At 57.5% G+C, this 14006-nt stretch overlaps 1 protein-coding gene across 1 annotated transcript; it reads left to right on the plus strand.

Moving 5' to 3' along the window:
• The first annotated feature begins 2245 nt into the window (after positions 1 to 2245).
• Positions 2246 to 10483, plus strand: TTC5 (tetratricopeptide repeat domain 5). Its single transcript, XM_074982708.1, has 10 exons — positions 2246 to 2345; positions 4926 to 5058; positions 5546 to 5757; positions 6006 to 6156; positions 6987 to 7078; positions 7282 to 7338; positions 7582 to 7728; positions 7813 to 8027; positions 8561 to 8705; positions 9502 to 10483. Exons 1-10 carry the CDS (start codon positions 2298 to 2300, stop codon positions 9619 to 9621), a joined length of 1320 nt encoding a protein of 439 aa, XP_074838809.1. The 5' UTR covers positions 2246 to 2297; the 3' UTR covers positions 9622 to 10483.
• The last annotated feature ends 3523 nt before the right edge of the window (positions 10484 to 14006 follow it).

Here is a 14006-nt window from a genome sequence, read left to right on the forward strand (position 1 = left end):
CAGGCCCACAAAGCACAGGGCCGTTGGGAGACGCATAGGGCTGCCCCCGGGCTATAAAACTATGGGGTGGCCGGGTTGTCCTCAGCCACGCACATGGGACAGCTGGCCGGGTGCAGTGAGGGCCCCGCAGACTTCCCAAGGCAGCCCCCTCCACAGTGGGACATCCTGGGAACACCTGGGCAGGGGCGGCCCAAGCAGGACACCGGCACAGGAGGGGGAGGCGGGCGGTGTGGGGAGCCAGGCCACACAGTAAGGGGCTGGTAAAGGGGGCGGGTGGGCGTGAGTGGTGCAGGATGCAAACTGGGGGGGAGGGCAGGGTTGGAGCTGTGTGCGTGCAGAGCAATGCAGGGGCAGTGGGGGTGCGGTTCAGGAGCTGTGTGTGATTTTGGTGCAATGCCAGGCCTGTGGGCGTGCAGTGAAGGGCTGTGGGTGAGTGCAGAGCCGGGGGGGGGGGGGGTTGCACTGCAGGGGCTGTGTGGGGGTGGGTTACAATGTAGGGCTGTGTGTTTGTGGATGTGGGTTGCAATGCAGGGTGTGTGTTTCTGGGGGCAGGTTGTACTGCAGGGTGTGTGTGGACGTGGGTTGCATTAGAGGTTGTGTGTTTGTTGACGTGGGTTGCATTGCAGGGCTGTGTGTTTGTGAGAGCGGGTTGCAATGCAGGGTGTGTGTTTGTGGACATGGGTTGCAATGCAGGGTGTGTGTTTGTGAGAGCAGGTTGCACTGCAGGCTGTGTGTTTGTGAGAGCGGGTTGCACTGCGGGACTGTGTGTTTGTGAGAGCAGATTGCACTACAGGATGTGTGTTTCTGGAGGCGGGTTGCAATGCAGGGTGTGTGTTTATCGACGTGGGTTATGCTGCAGGGTGTGTGTTTCTGGGGTCGGGTTGCACTGCAAGGTGTTTGTTGGTGAGAGCGGGTTGCATTGCAGGGTGTGTGTTTGTGAGAGCGGGTTGCAATGCAGGGTGTGTGTTTGTGGACGTGGGTTGCAATGCAGGGTGTGTGTTTGTGAGAGCAGGTTGCACTGCAGGGTGTGTGTTTGTGAGAGCGGGTTGCACTGCGGGACTGTGTTTGTGAGAGCGGATTGCACTACAGGATGTGTGTTTCTGGAGGCGGGTTGCAATGCAGGGTGTGTGTTTATCGACGTGGGTTATGCTGCGGGGTGTGTGTTTCTGGGGTCGGGTTGCACTGCAAGGTGTTTGTTGGTGAGAGCGGGTTGCATTGCAGGGTGTGTGTTTGTGGACGTGGGTTACACTGCAGGGTGTGTGTTTCTGGGCGCGGGTTGCACTGCAGGGAGTGTGTTTGTGGACGTGGGTTGCACTGCAGGGTGTGTGTTTCTGGGGGCGGGTTGCACTTCAGGGAGTGTGTTTGTGGACGTGGGTTGCACTGCAGGTTGTGTGTTTCTTGGGGCGGGTTGCACTGCAGGGTGTGTGTTTCTGGGGTCGGGTTGCACTGCAAGGTGTTTGTTGGTGAGAGCGGGTTGCATTGCAGGGTGTGTGTTTGTGGACGTGGGTTGCACTGCAGGGTGTGTGTTTGTGGACGCAGGTTGCACTGCAGAGTGTGTGTTTGTGGACGCAGGTTGCACTGCAGGGAGTGTGTTTGTGGACGTGGGTTGCACTGCAGGGTGTGTGTTTCTCGGGTGGGTTGCACTGCAGGGTGTGTGTTTCTGGGGGCGGGTTGCACTGCAGGGTGTGTGTTTGTGGACGTGGGTTGCACTGCAGGGAGTGTGTTTCTGGGGGCGGGTTGCACTGCAGGGTGTGTGTTTGTGGACGCGGGTTGCACTGCAGGGTGTGTGTTTCTGGGGGCGGGTTGCACTGCAGGGAGTGTGTTTGTGGACGTGGGTTGCACTGCAGGGTGTGTGTTTCTCGGGGCGGGTTGCACTGCAGGGTGTGTGTTTGTGGACGTGGGTTGCACTGCAGGGTGTGTGTTTCTCGGGTGGGTTGCACTGCAGGGTGTGTGTTTCTCGGGGCGGGTTGCACTGCAGGGTGTCTGTTTGTGGACGTGGGTTGCACTGCAGGGTGTGTGTTTGTGGACGCAGGTTGCACTGCAGGGTGTGTGTTTCTCGGGGCGGGTTGCACTGCAGGCTGTCTGTTTGTGGACGTGGGTTGCACTGCAGGGCTGTGTGTTTGTGAGAGCGTGCGGCAATGGAGGGTGTGTGTTTGTGTGTGCGCGCGCGCAGGGCAATGCAGACCGGGGGCTGGAGGCGCTGCCGCATTTCCCCGCCAGCCCCGTAGAGGTCCCTGCTCGCTCCGCTCCTCGGCGGGGGCGGCCCAGAGGCGGAGGGCGGGGCGGCGCGGGCAATCATGGCCGAGGAGGGCGAAGGAAACCACCAGGCCTTGCAAACGCTGCAGGTACCGGGCCAGGGGCTGCCGCAGGGCCGGCCGCGGCCGCGGGGGGACTCGGCGTCTGCCGCTGGCCCGGCTGCGGCGGGCTGTGAGCTCCCCCCACACACCGCGGTGCATAATGCGCGCTGATTTCTGCACACACACACACACACACAGAGTTTCCTGCGCACCCCTCCAGAGTTCCTTGCACACACCCAGTGACACACACCGAATGAACGCGCAGGCCCCATGCGCGTGCACACACCCACGGGTCCCTGCACGGGCGGGGGTGGCACACACGGAAACTGACCCCTCTGCGCGCACACAGCAGTCCATACGCGTGTGCTGGTCCCCATACACGCAGATACACACTGTTACCTACACACGCACGGAGCTCAGCACACACCTCCCTGCGTTGCACGCACAGCCACACATACACAGTGTGTCCTGCCTTAACTACTTCCCCCCCGCCCCCCAAAAGCCTTCGGCCTTTGCTGTCTTTGGGTGTGAATTATCCTTCCCCCTTGGCCATGGGCTTTCCCTGCATCATCTGGGCGACTTCGGTCATTTTCCTTTTGCGCCTTAAACCCTCTGCTCGAGGGGTGCAGCTAAGAGCCTTGGAAGCTCTAGGCTGCATGGCGGGGAGGTATTCCCAGGAGAGGCAGGGACCTTAGTACTGTTATCCCCGGCCAGGGGGAGCCCCTCTGGACCACTGCCAGCCACTCTCACCTCCCCAGTTTAAGAGAGAGGAATTGGAACGGGCGGAGAAGGGACAGAGGACTGGCAAACTTACCTGGCGTGAGCAGGCTCAGAGGACGAGGTTTGTCTAGCCTGGCCAGAGGAGGGCAGAGTGGGTAGAAGTGCCGGTCTGTAAATCCCCAGGAGGGAGAGGAGTTATTTAATTACCATCGGGGACTGCAGAGCAAATGGGGATAAAGACATTTAGGCTTGAAGTTAGGCCAAGGTGTCGACCCCTGGGAGGAGTGAGGTTCTGAAACAGCCTTTCAGAGGGAGCTTTGCTTGGTCAGTTTCTGGAGGGGCTAAAGGGACCTGGCCCGTCCCCACCCGTAACTGCCAGTCGCAGAAAAGCCCCTGGCCGGAGACAGGGCACTGGCTGGGGGCAGCTCTGAGTTACGACGGAGAAGTCTTTCCCGGCTGACTGCCTGCGGGGTCTTGCCTGCACGTTCCCATTCTCACTGTATTGGGCACCAGGAAGGAATTTCCCCTTGGGCCAGATTGGCAGACCCCCTGGGGCTTTTCACCTCCTCGTGCAGCCCTGGACACAGGTCGCTTGCAGGTTTCAATGGGCGTAAATGGCGGAGTCTGTCACCTGAAGGCTTTAAGCCAGGATCTGAGATCATAGGTGACTGGGCCACAGCTTGGAGGGGCGTTGCCCGAGTGGGTGAGCCGTGACCAGCAACGTGCGCGAGGTCTGACATGAGACAGTCACAATGGTGCCTTCTGACTTGCAAGTCTGCAGAGCGCTGTGGGTGGTAACTTTGTAATCTGTTTGACTTTGTTACTACCAGGAAAAGGTCATTAGCAAAGGCCGGGGGAGGGGTGTGCTTTCCAGGTCAGTGAAATTTGGGGTGTAAGAGGCAGGCTGGGGCCCCAGACCTGGAGCCCCTTTCCAGTTCCACCCTGACCTGTGTGAGCTTGGAGAAGCCACTTCCCCCTCTTTGCCTCACTTTCCGAGTCTGTAAAATGGGCATAACGATCCTCTGTCTATTTAGACAGGGAGCTCTTCAGAGTAGGGCCTGTCACCAGTGTGTCTGTGCAGCGCCCAGCGCTGTAGCAGGTGTTGGTTGGGGTCTTTGCAGTGCCTGACACAAAAGAGCTTTGATCTCGGTTGGAGACTGAGCAGCACCCACCACGGGGGGGTGGGGTGGGGGGCCTGATTTTGCTCAGGCCGGTGCTCCACCTGGTGCGCTGAGGCGCTGCTGCTGGACCAGCACTACGACAATCACGCCACTGGAGACAGCCAGGCAGAGCTGTTGTGGGGGAGGCCTGTTGGACGCCAGGCGGTGGAGCTCATGTGGTGACCCCGGTCAGAGCGTGGGCCCATCGTTCTGCCACCCTGATGTGCTTGTTGTCCGTAGCTGACGAGCTCGGACCTGCACGGTGGACTGGGAAGCCGGCTTCCCATGCGGAGCTGGGACAGCCTTTGGGTTGTACGGTCAGCGTTTGAAGGGGGCCCGGCCACGAGAGGGGCTCCGAGTCGCTATGGCAAGACAGAGAGCCCTGGGAACAAACTTCCACGGTCCTCAGCCCGCTTTGAGAATCCCGGTCTAGTTGGGAAACTGAGGCACAGAGCGATTCAGTGACTTGGGTTTGCAACTGCGTCCAAAGGACTTAGGAGCCCGGTGGGGTTTCAGCCCAATTTCGGGGCCTCATTCCCTTCGGCTCCTTTGAAACTCCTAACCTGATGGCTTTCCCCCAGGTGACGTGCCGAGTCTCCGGCTTTGAGCCCAGGTTTGCTCAGTGCTAGCCAAGTGCTTTAACTACCCACCTGCCTGTCCCCGTGTGCGGCTGCTGCTCGGGGGGTAGTTCACCGATGGGCTGGTTCTCGCTGCTGCCCCCTCACCCGCCTGTCCCCCATCCCCGCAGGGACTGGTCGACGGCCTCTACTATTTCCGGGATCACTACTTTGAAAACCACGGCGTGGGGGATGCCGGGCGAAAGCAGCAGGACGTACTGGAGGAAATGGAGAAAACGCTGCGGCGGATGGATGAGATCGATGGTAACCGGGTGCAGGAGGGAAAAGCAACCCCTGCCCTAGAAGGGAAAAATTGTTATCCCCTCCCCTTCCCTCCCCCATGAGTTAGCCAGACCTATAGGCCCCGGGGCTGGATTAGAGCTGGTACCGTAGAGAGGAAAGACCCCCTGCCCCATTTCACACCTTCCAAGCCAACCAGTGCCCTGCCATGGGGCTGGATTGTAGCAGGAGCCCCCTAGAGGGGAAGGGTCCTGGGCCCCATTCCTCAACCCCTGCGCCAGCCAGCCAGCCCCCTGCCCTGCAGCTGGATTGCAGCCTGCACCCCCTAGAGGGGAGGGTCCCATGCCCTTTTCTCCCTGTTGAGCCAGCCAGTTCCCAGTTGTAGGGCTGGATTGCAGCTCGCTCCCCCTGTCCCATTCCTCACCTCCTGCGCCAGCTGGCCCCCTGCCCTGGGGCTGCCTTAGAGCTCCACCACAGGCTGTGCCCTCCCTCGGCGGCTGTGTCTCCCCAGGCAGTTCCCAGGGCCGGGCTCAGGCGCTGATGCTGAAGGGGAAAGCTCTGAATGTGACGCCCGACTACAACCCCCAGGCTGAGGAGCTGCTGGCCAAGGCTGTGAAGCTGGATCCGGAGCTGGTGGAGGCCTGGAACCAGCTGGGCGAAGCCTACTGGAAAAAGGGCGACATCACAGCCGCTCACACCTGCTTCTCCGGGGCACTGGCCCACGTGAGTCCCACCCGCAGGCGTCCCGGTGGGCAGGTGGGGCTGATCCAGGGGGCAGGGAAGGGAGAGACCCAGTTGCCCATAAGGGTGGGTTAGGAGGGGCCAAGGGGACGATCTCGGGAGGGGCCTGGGCTGAGGGGCTGCTCTTGGAAAGCAGAGGCAGGTCTGGCTGAGCCGGGGCCAATCGGAGGGCGTAGGAGGCCTGGGTGAGGGGATGGGAGGCCCAGCTTAGACTCTGTGTTTCCCAACAGCGGAAGAACAAGGTGTCGCTGCAGAACCTGTCCATGGTGCTGCGGCAGCTGCGAGCTGAGAGCCCAGAGCAGCAGGCCCAGAACGTCATGGACAGTGTCCGGCAGGCCAAGCTGGCTGTGCAGATGGATGTGCGGGACGGCCGCTCGTGGTGTGAGTGATGGCCCCTTTCCTTTGCCCAGATGGTATACCCCAGCAGTATCCCTCCCTTCAGCTTCTATCTCAGCTATGTCCATCAATCCATCCCTCCATTGTCAGCTGTCTATATCCATCCATCTATCCTCTGTCCATCCGTCCATCAATCAGCAGCTATCTGCTTCCATCCATCCATCTGTCCATCCATCCATCCATCGTCAGGTGTCTCCATCCATCCATCCATGCATTCATCTTTCATCTGTTTCCATCCATCCATCGTCAGCTGTCTCCCTCCACTGTCAGCTCCATCCACCCACCCACCCACCCATCCATCCATCGTAACCTCCATCCATCCATCATCAGCTATCTACATCCATCCATCCATCCACTGCAGGCTGTCTTCATCCATCTATCCATCCATCCATCCATCGTTAAATATCTGCATCCATCCATCCTCCCACCCACCCACCCATCCAGTCACTGTAACCTCCCATCCATTGTCAGCTATCTACATCCATCCATCCGCTGCAGGCTGTCTTCATCCATCTATCCATCCATCCATTGTCAGCTATCTACATCCGTCCATCCGTCTGTCCATCATCTGAATCTTTCAATCCATCCATCCTTCCATCCAGTGCTATATCTGTCCACCCATCCGTCCATTCAGCATCAGCTATACCCATCCATCCATCCCTCCTCATCCGTATCTTTCCATCCATCCCTCCATTCTCACCTGTAGCCATCTATTTAGTTCTCCACCCTGAAACATGTGCCTCTGACCAGCCAGCTCTTGGTCTGCTTTGACGCCCTCTGTTCTCAGTGCTAACCGCTGTGTCTTTCTGCCGCAGACGTCCTGGGCAATGCGTACCTCTCGCTCTTTTTCAACACAGGCCAGAAGCCCAGCATCTCCCAGCAGGCCCTAAGTGCCTACGCCCAGGCGGTAGGTAGTGCCCGGTCTTCTCCTGGTTGCCAGGGAGCCCTGTGCTAGAGGGAGTGGGGCAGAAGGCCCAGCCGGGGCCACTCTCCTTTTGGAGCCAGTGCTGGTGCCGCATCCCAGCATGGCGCTAGGGGGTGCTGCGCTGCAGGGAGCAGGTGGGATTCCCAGTAGGGGGTGCTCTGACTGTGGTTTCCTCTCTGCACTAGGAAAAGGTGGATCCTACAGCATCCTGCAACCCGGATCTGCACCTCAACCGAGCTACGGTGAGAAGTGGCGGGGGGAGGATAAGGGGTGAATGATAGGCGGGGGGAGCTTGGAAGGGGCACCCTGCTTCGAGAGGCAGTGCTGGTGTCATTGCCCCAGAGAGGCTCCAGAAAGCCTCTGGAGCCAGGAATGGAAACCTGGCATCCCAGCCGCCTCTGACCGCCAGACCTCCTCGGGCCTGCAGCAGAACCCAGGAGTCCTGGCTCCAGCCCTAGCATGGTCCTGTGCTTCTCTTGGGTCAGCTGCATCAGTATGAGGAGAGGTACACAGAGGCCTTGGAGGGGTTTTCCCGTGCGGCTGCCCTGGACCCAGCCTGGCCTGAACCCCGGCAGCGCCAGCAGCAGCTTCTGGGCTTCCTGGAGCGACTCACCAGCCTCCTGGAGAACAAGGTAGAGCATCTGCCCTGCTCCTTGCCTGGGCTCCACGGCTGGCTGTCTCCCTCAGTGACCCAGCCCTCCTTCCTCCCCCCGCAGGGCAAAGTGAGGGGTAAGAAGCTGCAGAGCATGCTGGGAAGTCTGCGCCCATCCCAGCTCGGCCCCTGTGGGGATGGGCGGTACCAGGGGTCCTCAGGCCAGAAGGTGGTGCTGGAACATCGGCCACTGAGCGCCCTGCAGCCGGGCGTGAACACGGGGGCTGTAGTGCTTGGCAGGGTGGTCTTCAGCCTCACCACGGACGAGAAGGTGCCCTTGTGAGTAGCACCCGTTCCGCCAACCGCAGAGCTTTCTGCTCATGTTGTCTGTCTGTCCTCTGCTCTGGCCATCTGTGTACCCTGCTCTCCTTCTGTCCATCCTGCCATCCATCTGTTAGTCCTAAGCTCTCTCCAGCCTGCCATCCGTCCGTCAGTCCTGAGCTCTCCATCCTGCCATCTGTCTGTTAGTCCTGAGCTCTGTCCATCCGTCTGTCCTGAGCTCTTACTGACCTGCTGTCTCTCTGTCCTGAGCTGTGTCCATCCAGATATCCACGTGTCAGTCGTGAGCGGTCCGTCCTGCTGTCCATCTGCCCTGAGGTCTGTCTGCTTTGCTGTCTGTCTCTCCTGAGCTGTGACCATCCTGCTGTCCATCTGTCAGCCATGAGGTCTGTCCATCCAGCTGCCCTGCCTCAGTTGCATGCACTTATCTCCATCCATGTAGCCTTCCATCCATCTGTCTGTGCATTCTCACACCCTCCGTCCGTCCCCTCAGCTCCTGCCCCTGCTGACGCTCTCGCCTGCTTTCCTGGCAGCACGTTCGGCCTGGCTGACTCTGAGGGCCCCTGTTTTGCCGTCACTGTCTACAACATGGTCCAGAGCTGGGGGGTGCTCATCGGCGACTCCGTGGCTATCCCCGAGCCCCACCTCCAGCGTCACCACGTCCAGCACCAGGGCAAGGTGAGTGCAGCCTGGCCCTCCCTGCCCCAGGCTTGGTGCTGGTGGGGTTCCTAGAGCTGGCCCCCAGGCAGAAGGTGTATGGGAAGCCACCAGAGATAGCAGGTTGATACAGAACCATAGTCCTTCCTCAGTGTAAGGGTTAATTCTCACCCATTTCTCTCGCCCCTCCTTCCACCTGTGGTTTCCCCTGTGTCCAAGGAAATAACTTGAGACTTCCTGTCTGCTACCCGCATCACTTCCTGTGTGAGATGTTACATCTCTGGTACAGCACCACGCACCCCCGAGTGCGACCCCATTTGTCACAGCACAGGGGGCATGTGTGTTTCCCACCCCTCATGTTGGTGTAGTGGTGAAAGTGCCTTTAAATTGGGGCAGGGGATCGGCGTTCCGTACCCCCATATCTGCCCCCACACCCAGGGAAGCCAAGAGCCGTTAGCTGCGCAGGAGTGCCCAGCTGGGAGAGTTAATTTGGACACTTTGCCTGGGAGATGTGGCACTTGCTCCCTCGCTAGAGCGCACCTCCGTTTTTTGCAGGAACGCAAGGCATGAGACTCTGGCTTTTCATGAGTTTTACAGCTGCCTAGGGGATTTGGGCGCCTGCCACCTGTTAAATTCGGGCACCCAAATCTCTTCGGCAGGTTTGGAGACCTCAGGGCATGAAATGGAAGTCCCCGTTGGCAGGATCTAGAGCCAAGGGTGGAACTGGCCTTGCCTCTTAGATGAATGTACAGTCATCAGTAGGGTTCAGAGTTAACCACCTCTCTGACAGACTTCTCTATCTCCCTGATACCCCCAGAGCTTCTCCTTCCCTGGGATCCGCGTGGAGACCCCGCTCCTGCTGGTGGTGAATGGCAAGACTCAGGGACCCGGCACCCAGGCGGCCGCTACTGTGGCTTACCGAGCGCAGAGCGAATGACACTGAGGGGAGGGAACGTGTAGAGGTAGCTCCTGGCCCTCCAGAGCTGGTTCTGAAGGGGTCGGACTTGTCCTCCTGTCTGCAGCCTTCTGGTCCATCCCAGTGGCATGACAGTTCGTGGGGCCAGCAGGGGACAGGGGATTTACAAGTGCAAGGACGGGTCTGAGAACGGGACGATCCCCCCTGTAGAGAGGGACTGTGATAGCCGTGGGATGGGGTATCCCTGGAGCGTAGACCAGGGTTGTTCTTCCTTAGGAGATGAACCGGGGCAGCCAAGTAGGGGGGCATAGAGCTCAGAGTGGGGCAGTCTTCACCACCCCAAGGTCCCTCTTGTACTCTCTCCACTCAGCGTGGTCTTGTCTCCGAGAACACACCCCTGTGGGCCAATCCCAGCTGGGAAGAGATCACACTGGGACTAGGAGACCCCCTCCCAAGCTCATCGGTGTCCCCATCCGTCTGCACCTCTTCCCTGCCCTTTGTCCGCCTCCCCATCCACACACCCCCTTCCTGTCTCCTGCCCTTGGCAGGAATCACTGGCTCCCACCCCCTTGGTGCCTCTGGCTTATGACGGGGGGAATATTCGGAGTGACTAAGGGGTGTTCATGTCAGTCTGTATCCATAAAAACAAGCAGAAGTCCCGTGGCACCTTCTAGCTGAGAGTCTGTGAGGTGTAGCTGCACTTATTGTTTTTGAGGGGTGTTGTCGGAGTTGTCTTACATCCGGGGTGGGTCTGGGCCAGGACCCTGCTCACTGGTTGGACAGGAATTGAGGCATATTTATTTGGGAAGGTGTTGCGGGGAGGGGGTTATGTTTCCTATTTCAAGGGTTTATTTCTTTTGTCATTAATAAATCTGTTATTGACGCGGCTCACGGTCAGTGCGTCGTGTCTGTCTGTCCATCCCCCTACCCACCCGTCCGTCTGTCTCTCTTTGGTGCGGTCAGGATGTGTTGTTTAATTCTCTGGGGAAGGTAGGAGTTGCAGCCTGGATCAACTCTGAGACCCTGTCCAGGAATGTTCCCTCTCATTTTTTTTTTTCCATCCGTGTGTATAATAAATTTTGTAATTGCATCCCAAGGCATGTGAGGATGCGCACCCCCAGTAGGAACACGCTGCCCTCTGCTGATCAACTGGGCGGCATCTGAATCTTTCCTGGGTGGCCGCCCAAGGGTTCAGCCCTCCAGGGCTCCATCAGCCAGGATGTGGCTCAGCTGCTCACCCTCCTCTGCACCCCCCGTGCTGAGGGAGAACTGCCCAGCTGGAAGGGGGCCGCTCAAACAAATCCACAAAGAGATTCCTCGGTGAGTGGCTGGCCCGTGCCAGTCTGTTCGGGCGCCTGGGGCTCAGGCTGTGGGGCTGTTTCACAGCTGCGTAACGTCAGGGCTGTCAGGCCCTGGGAGATTGGAGAGCCCCAGTATAGACCTACCCTGATGTCCTCTCTGCCCCACTCAGCCGCCGCCTAACCTGATGGATGCGTAAGTTACAGCGGGCCTGCCTCAGCCCTCCTCCCTGTCCCAGTCTGAGTCTTGGAGGAGGACACAGACCCCAAAAACCAGGCTGAGAACCACTGCTGCGGAGCTCCGTGGTTGGAGTGGTCATCCAGGATGAAGGAGATGCAGGTTCAGATCCTCAGTACGGCCCTGCCCCCTGGGCAAGATGGGGTTCTGGGTCTCAGCCTCCAGTGGGTGTCTGATAATCAGACATACCCTGGTGGGACTGGCTGTTTAGGCCAGTCGGGGCACCTGGCTGGGAGTGGGAGTTTCCCTGAGCCAATCGCCGCGACATACACAGTGGAAGAGTGGAGACCGAGAGGCAGCTGAACTGACTTTGGAGACTCAGCTGCCCCCCACAGCCCCCACCCCGTCCTGCCACTGGGAGCCTTCAGAGATGGACAGCTTGTGTTAATGCCTAGGATTCACACGGGGCATGCGGTCAGAGAGCTGGATGGGGAGCCAGGACTCGGGGATTCTTTTCATGGGCAGAATAGATTTCGTTGCATCTCTCTTGGGTGGTCAGCCAAGTGTTTAGCCTACAGGGAGCGCTGGTTAGGCGTCGTTTCCGCCACACGTATGGTGAATGGTTAGATCCTTAGCACGTGAGCAAAAACCAGCCAGCCACACACCTCAGACAAAGATGGCTTGGTGCCACCTCAGAGCCTTGGCCCACCTTGGCTGGTGTCCCATCTCTATCCACAGCCAGCTCGGTGTTTCAGAAGAAGACAATGACATGAACAAACCCCATGAGAACCGCCTAAAAAAAGTCAAACAAAAGACCTTTGCTCCTGACCCTCCTACCCCCGGTTACTAGCTGACATCCGGACGTATGAGCTTCTAGGAACATCGGACATGGCTACCAAGCCCTGCCCCACTCCTGAAATTCCTGTTGGAGTGCTTGTTCCTGATTGTTCAAGACTCTTCCTTGGTTGCCAACATCTGGGAATGGATGACGGGAGGGATCTCCATCCTGTTCATTCCCTCCAGGGCACCTGGCATTGGCTGGTGTTGGAAGACAGGACACTGGGTTAGATGGACCTTTGTTGTGACCCAGTGTGGCCGTTCTTATGTTTTCATTGCTGACCTTTGCCTTTAGAGGGGAGTGGGTTAGCTCTGCAGGGCTTGGCCTGCTGGTTCTTCTATCCCAGGCTCTGGAAAGTGAGTGGGGTTGAGCAGCTTAACTCCGTGTCAAACATCCCAGACTACGGTACCTCTTTCAGGAGTCTGGTTCGTCCTGCGTAGCCCCAAGTTACGCCTCCCTTAAAAATGACTTGCTTACTAAATCCGACATAAAGAAGGCAAAAGTGTCCCAGTACCCTGCTGCTGAAAAATCGTTGACTTCCTCCTTTTCCCAATATAATTATCAATCACTAGGAATACAAATGCTGTGCTCATGTTTCAATGTCTAATAGAGCAGCATGAACAAGTCATTGTAAGACATTTTAGTTTGTACAGGTTGAAGCTCCCTTGTCCAGCCTCATTCGTAAACCAGCATGATATTAGTTAGTGGGACCACCAATTATCTTAGCTGCTTCTGTTTGAAAACCTGATGTGCTTCCCCAGCTCTGACACTGATGAAGAAAAAGCATGACGGCTTGTGGGACCAGCAGGTGACGGGATTTACAAGAGCACCCCGAGGCAAAGGATGGCTCTGAGAACAGGACGATCCCCTCCATGGAGAAGGACCATGATAGCGACAGGGTGGGGTATTCCTGGAGCGTAGAACAGGGTTACTCCTGTGAAATCAACTGCTTCCCTCAGCAGTCTCTGAGCCAGTCACAACTATCTTGTGAAACTGAAAGGAATCTCCCAATTCTTGTTAAAATACCTCTTTAGTATGGCACTCTCTGGTCCAGCAACATCTATAGTCCAGCATGATTTAGTTAGCAGATGTCTGCTTATCACGAGTCTGGCCAAGTTTCCTGTATCAGAGGGGTAGCTGTATTAGTCTGCGTCTGTAAAAACAAAGAGAAGTCCTGTAGCAACTTACAGACTGACAGCTGTTTTGCAGCAGAAGCTTTCGTGGGCAAAGACCCACTTCGTCAGATGCAATGTTGTCTGTTAGTCCATAACGTGCCACCGAACTTCTTGATTTTGCGGCCAGATTTCCCGGAGTCCCATAAAGTTTGTTCATGGCTGTTAGACCTGGCTGTCAGTGCTCTGTGTTGTTATTTAGCCATAATTTTCCCCTTAACGTCTTCTAAGAGCCCAGGAAGCAAGTTTTGGTTATGCTCCGAGACAATACTGACCTCTCATGGTCCAGCAAAGTTTCTCATTCAGCACCAGTCAGGTCCCAAAGGTGCCAGAGTGGGGAGGTTCAACCTGTTCTGACTTCACTAGAGCTTTGTATGGAGCCTGTTGTAAAACTAGGCATAGGTCTAACTGAGGTGATATACCCACTGAGGACAGGTGCCCACTGGAAGACCTCTGCACGCTCCCAGGTGCGGTTGTGGACAACCGAGTTAGAACACAGTGCTTGGACTCCTGGGTTTATCCTTGGCTGTGAGGTGAATGTGGCCCATAACAAACAAGATCTCTGTATCCCTTCCCTTTTTTCTATTTTTATTTTCCTGTTCAGCATCTGAGGCCGTACCCTCATTCAGCGTATGCCCTAATGCTCTAATAAATTTGTTAGTCTTGAAAGTGCCGCTGGACTCCTGCTTGTTTATTCAAGATGGTGTTGCTCTGAGCGGAGTCCTAGCCACGAGGGTCGCTCCAGCTGAACATCAGAGCTGAGCCAAGCAAAACTTTCCTCTCTGGCTCAAAGGGTGGCCTCCTTGAAATATAGCTGTGCAAAACAGGCAGAGCGGTGAGCTAGCCTGCTTGCGCACACATTTGGTTGCTTGTCTTACTCCCTGCGAACCCACACAGTGCAGGACTCATTTACTTCAGCA

This window comes from Carettochelys insculpta, chromosome 32 (genome assembly GCF_033958435.1).
Source record: "Carettochelys insculpta isolate YL-2023 chromosome 32, ASM3395843v1, whole genome shotgun sequence".
In the NCBI taxonomy this organism is placed as follows: Eukaryota; Metazoa; Chordata; order Testudines; family Carettochelyidae; genus Carettochelys; species Carettochelys insculpta.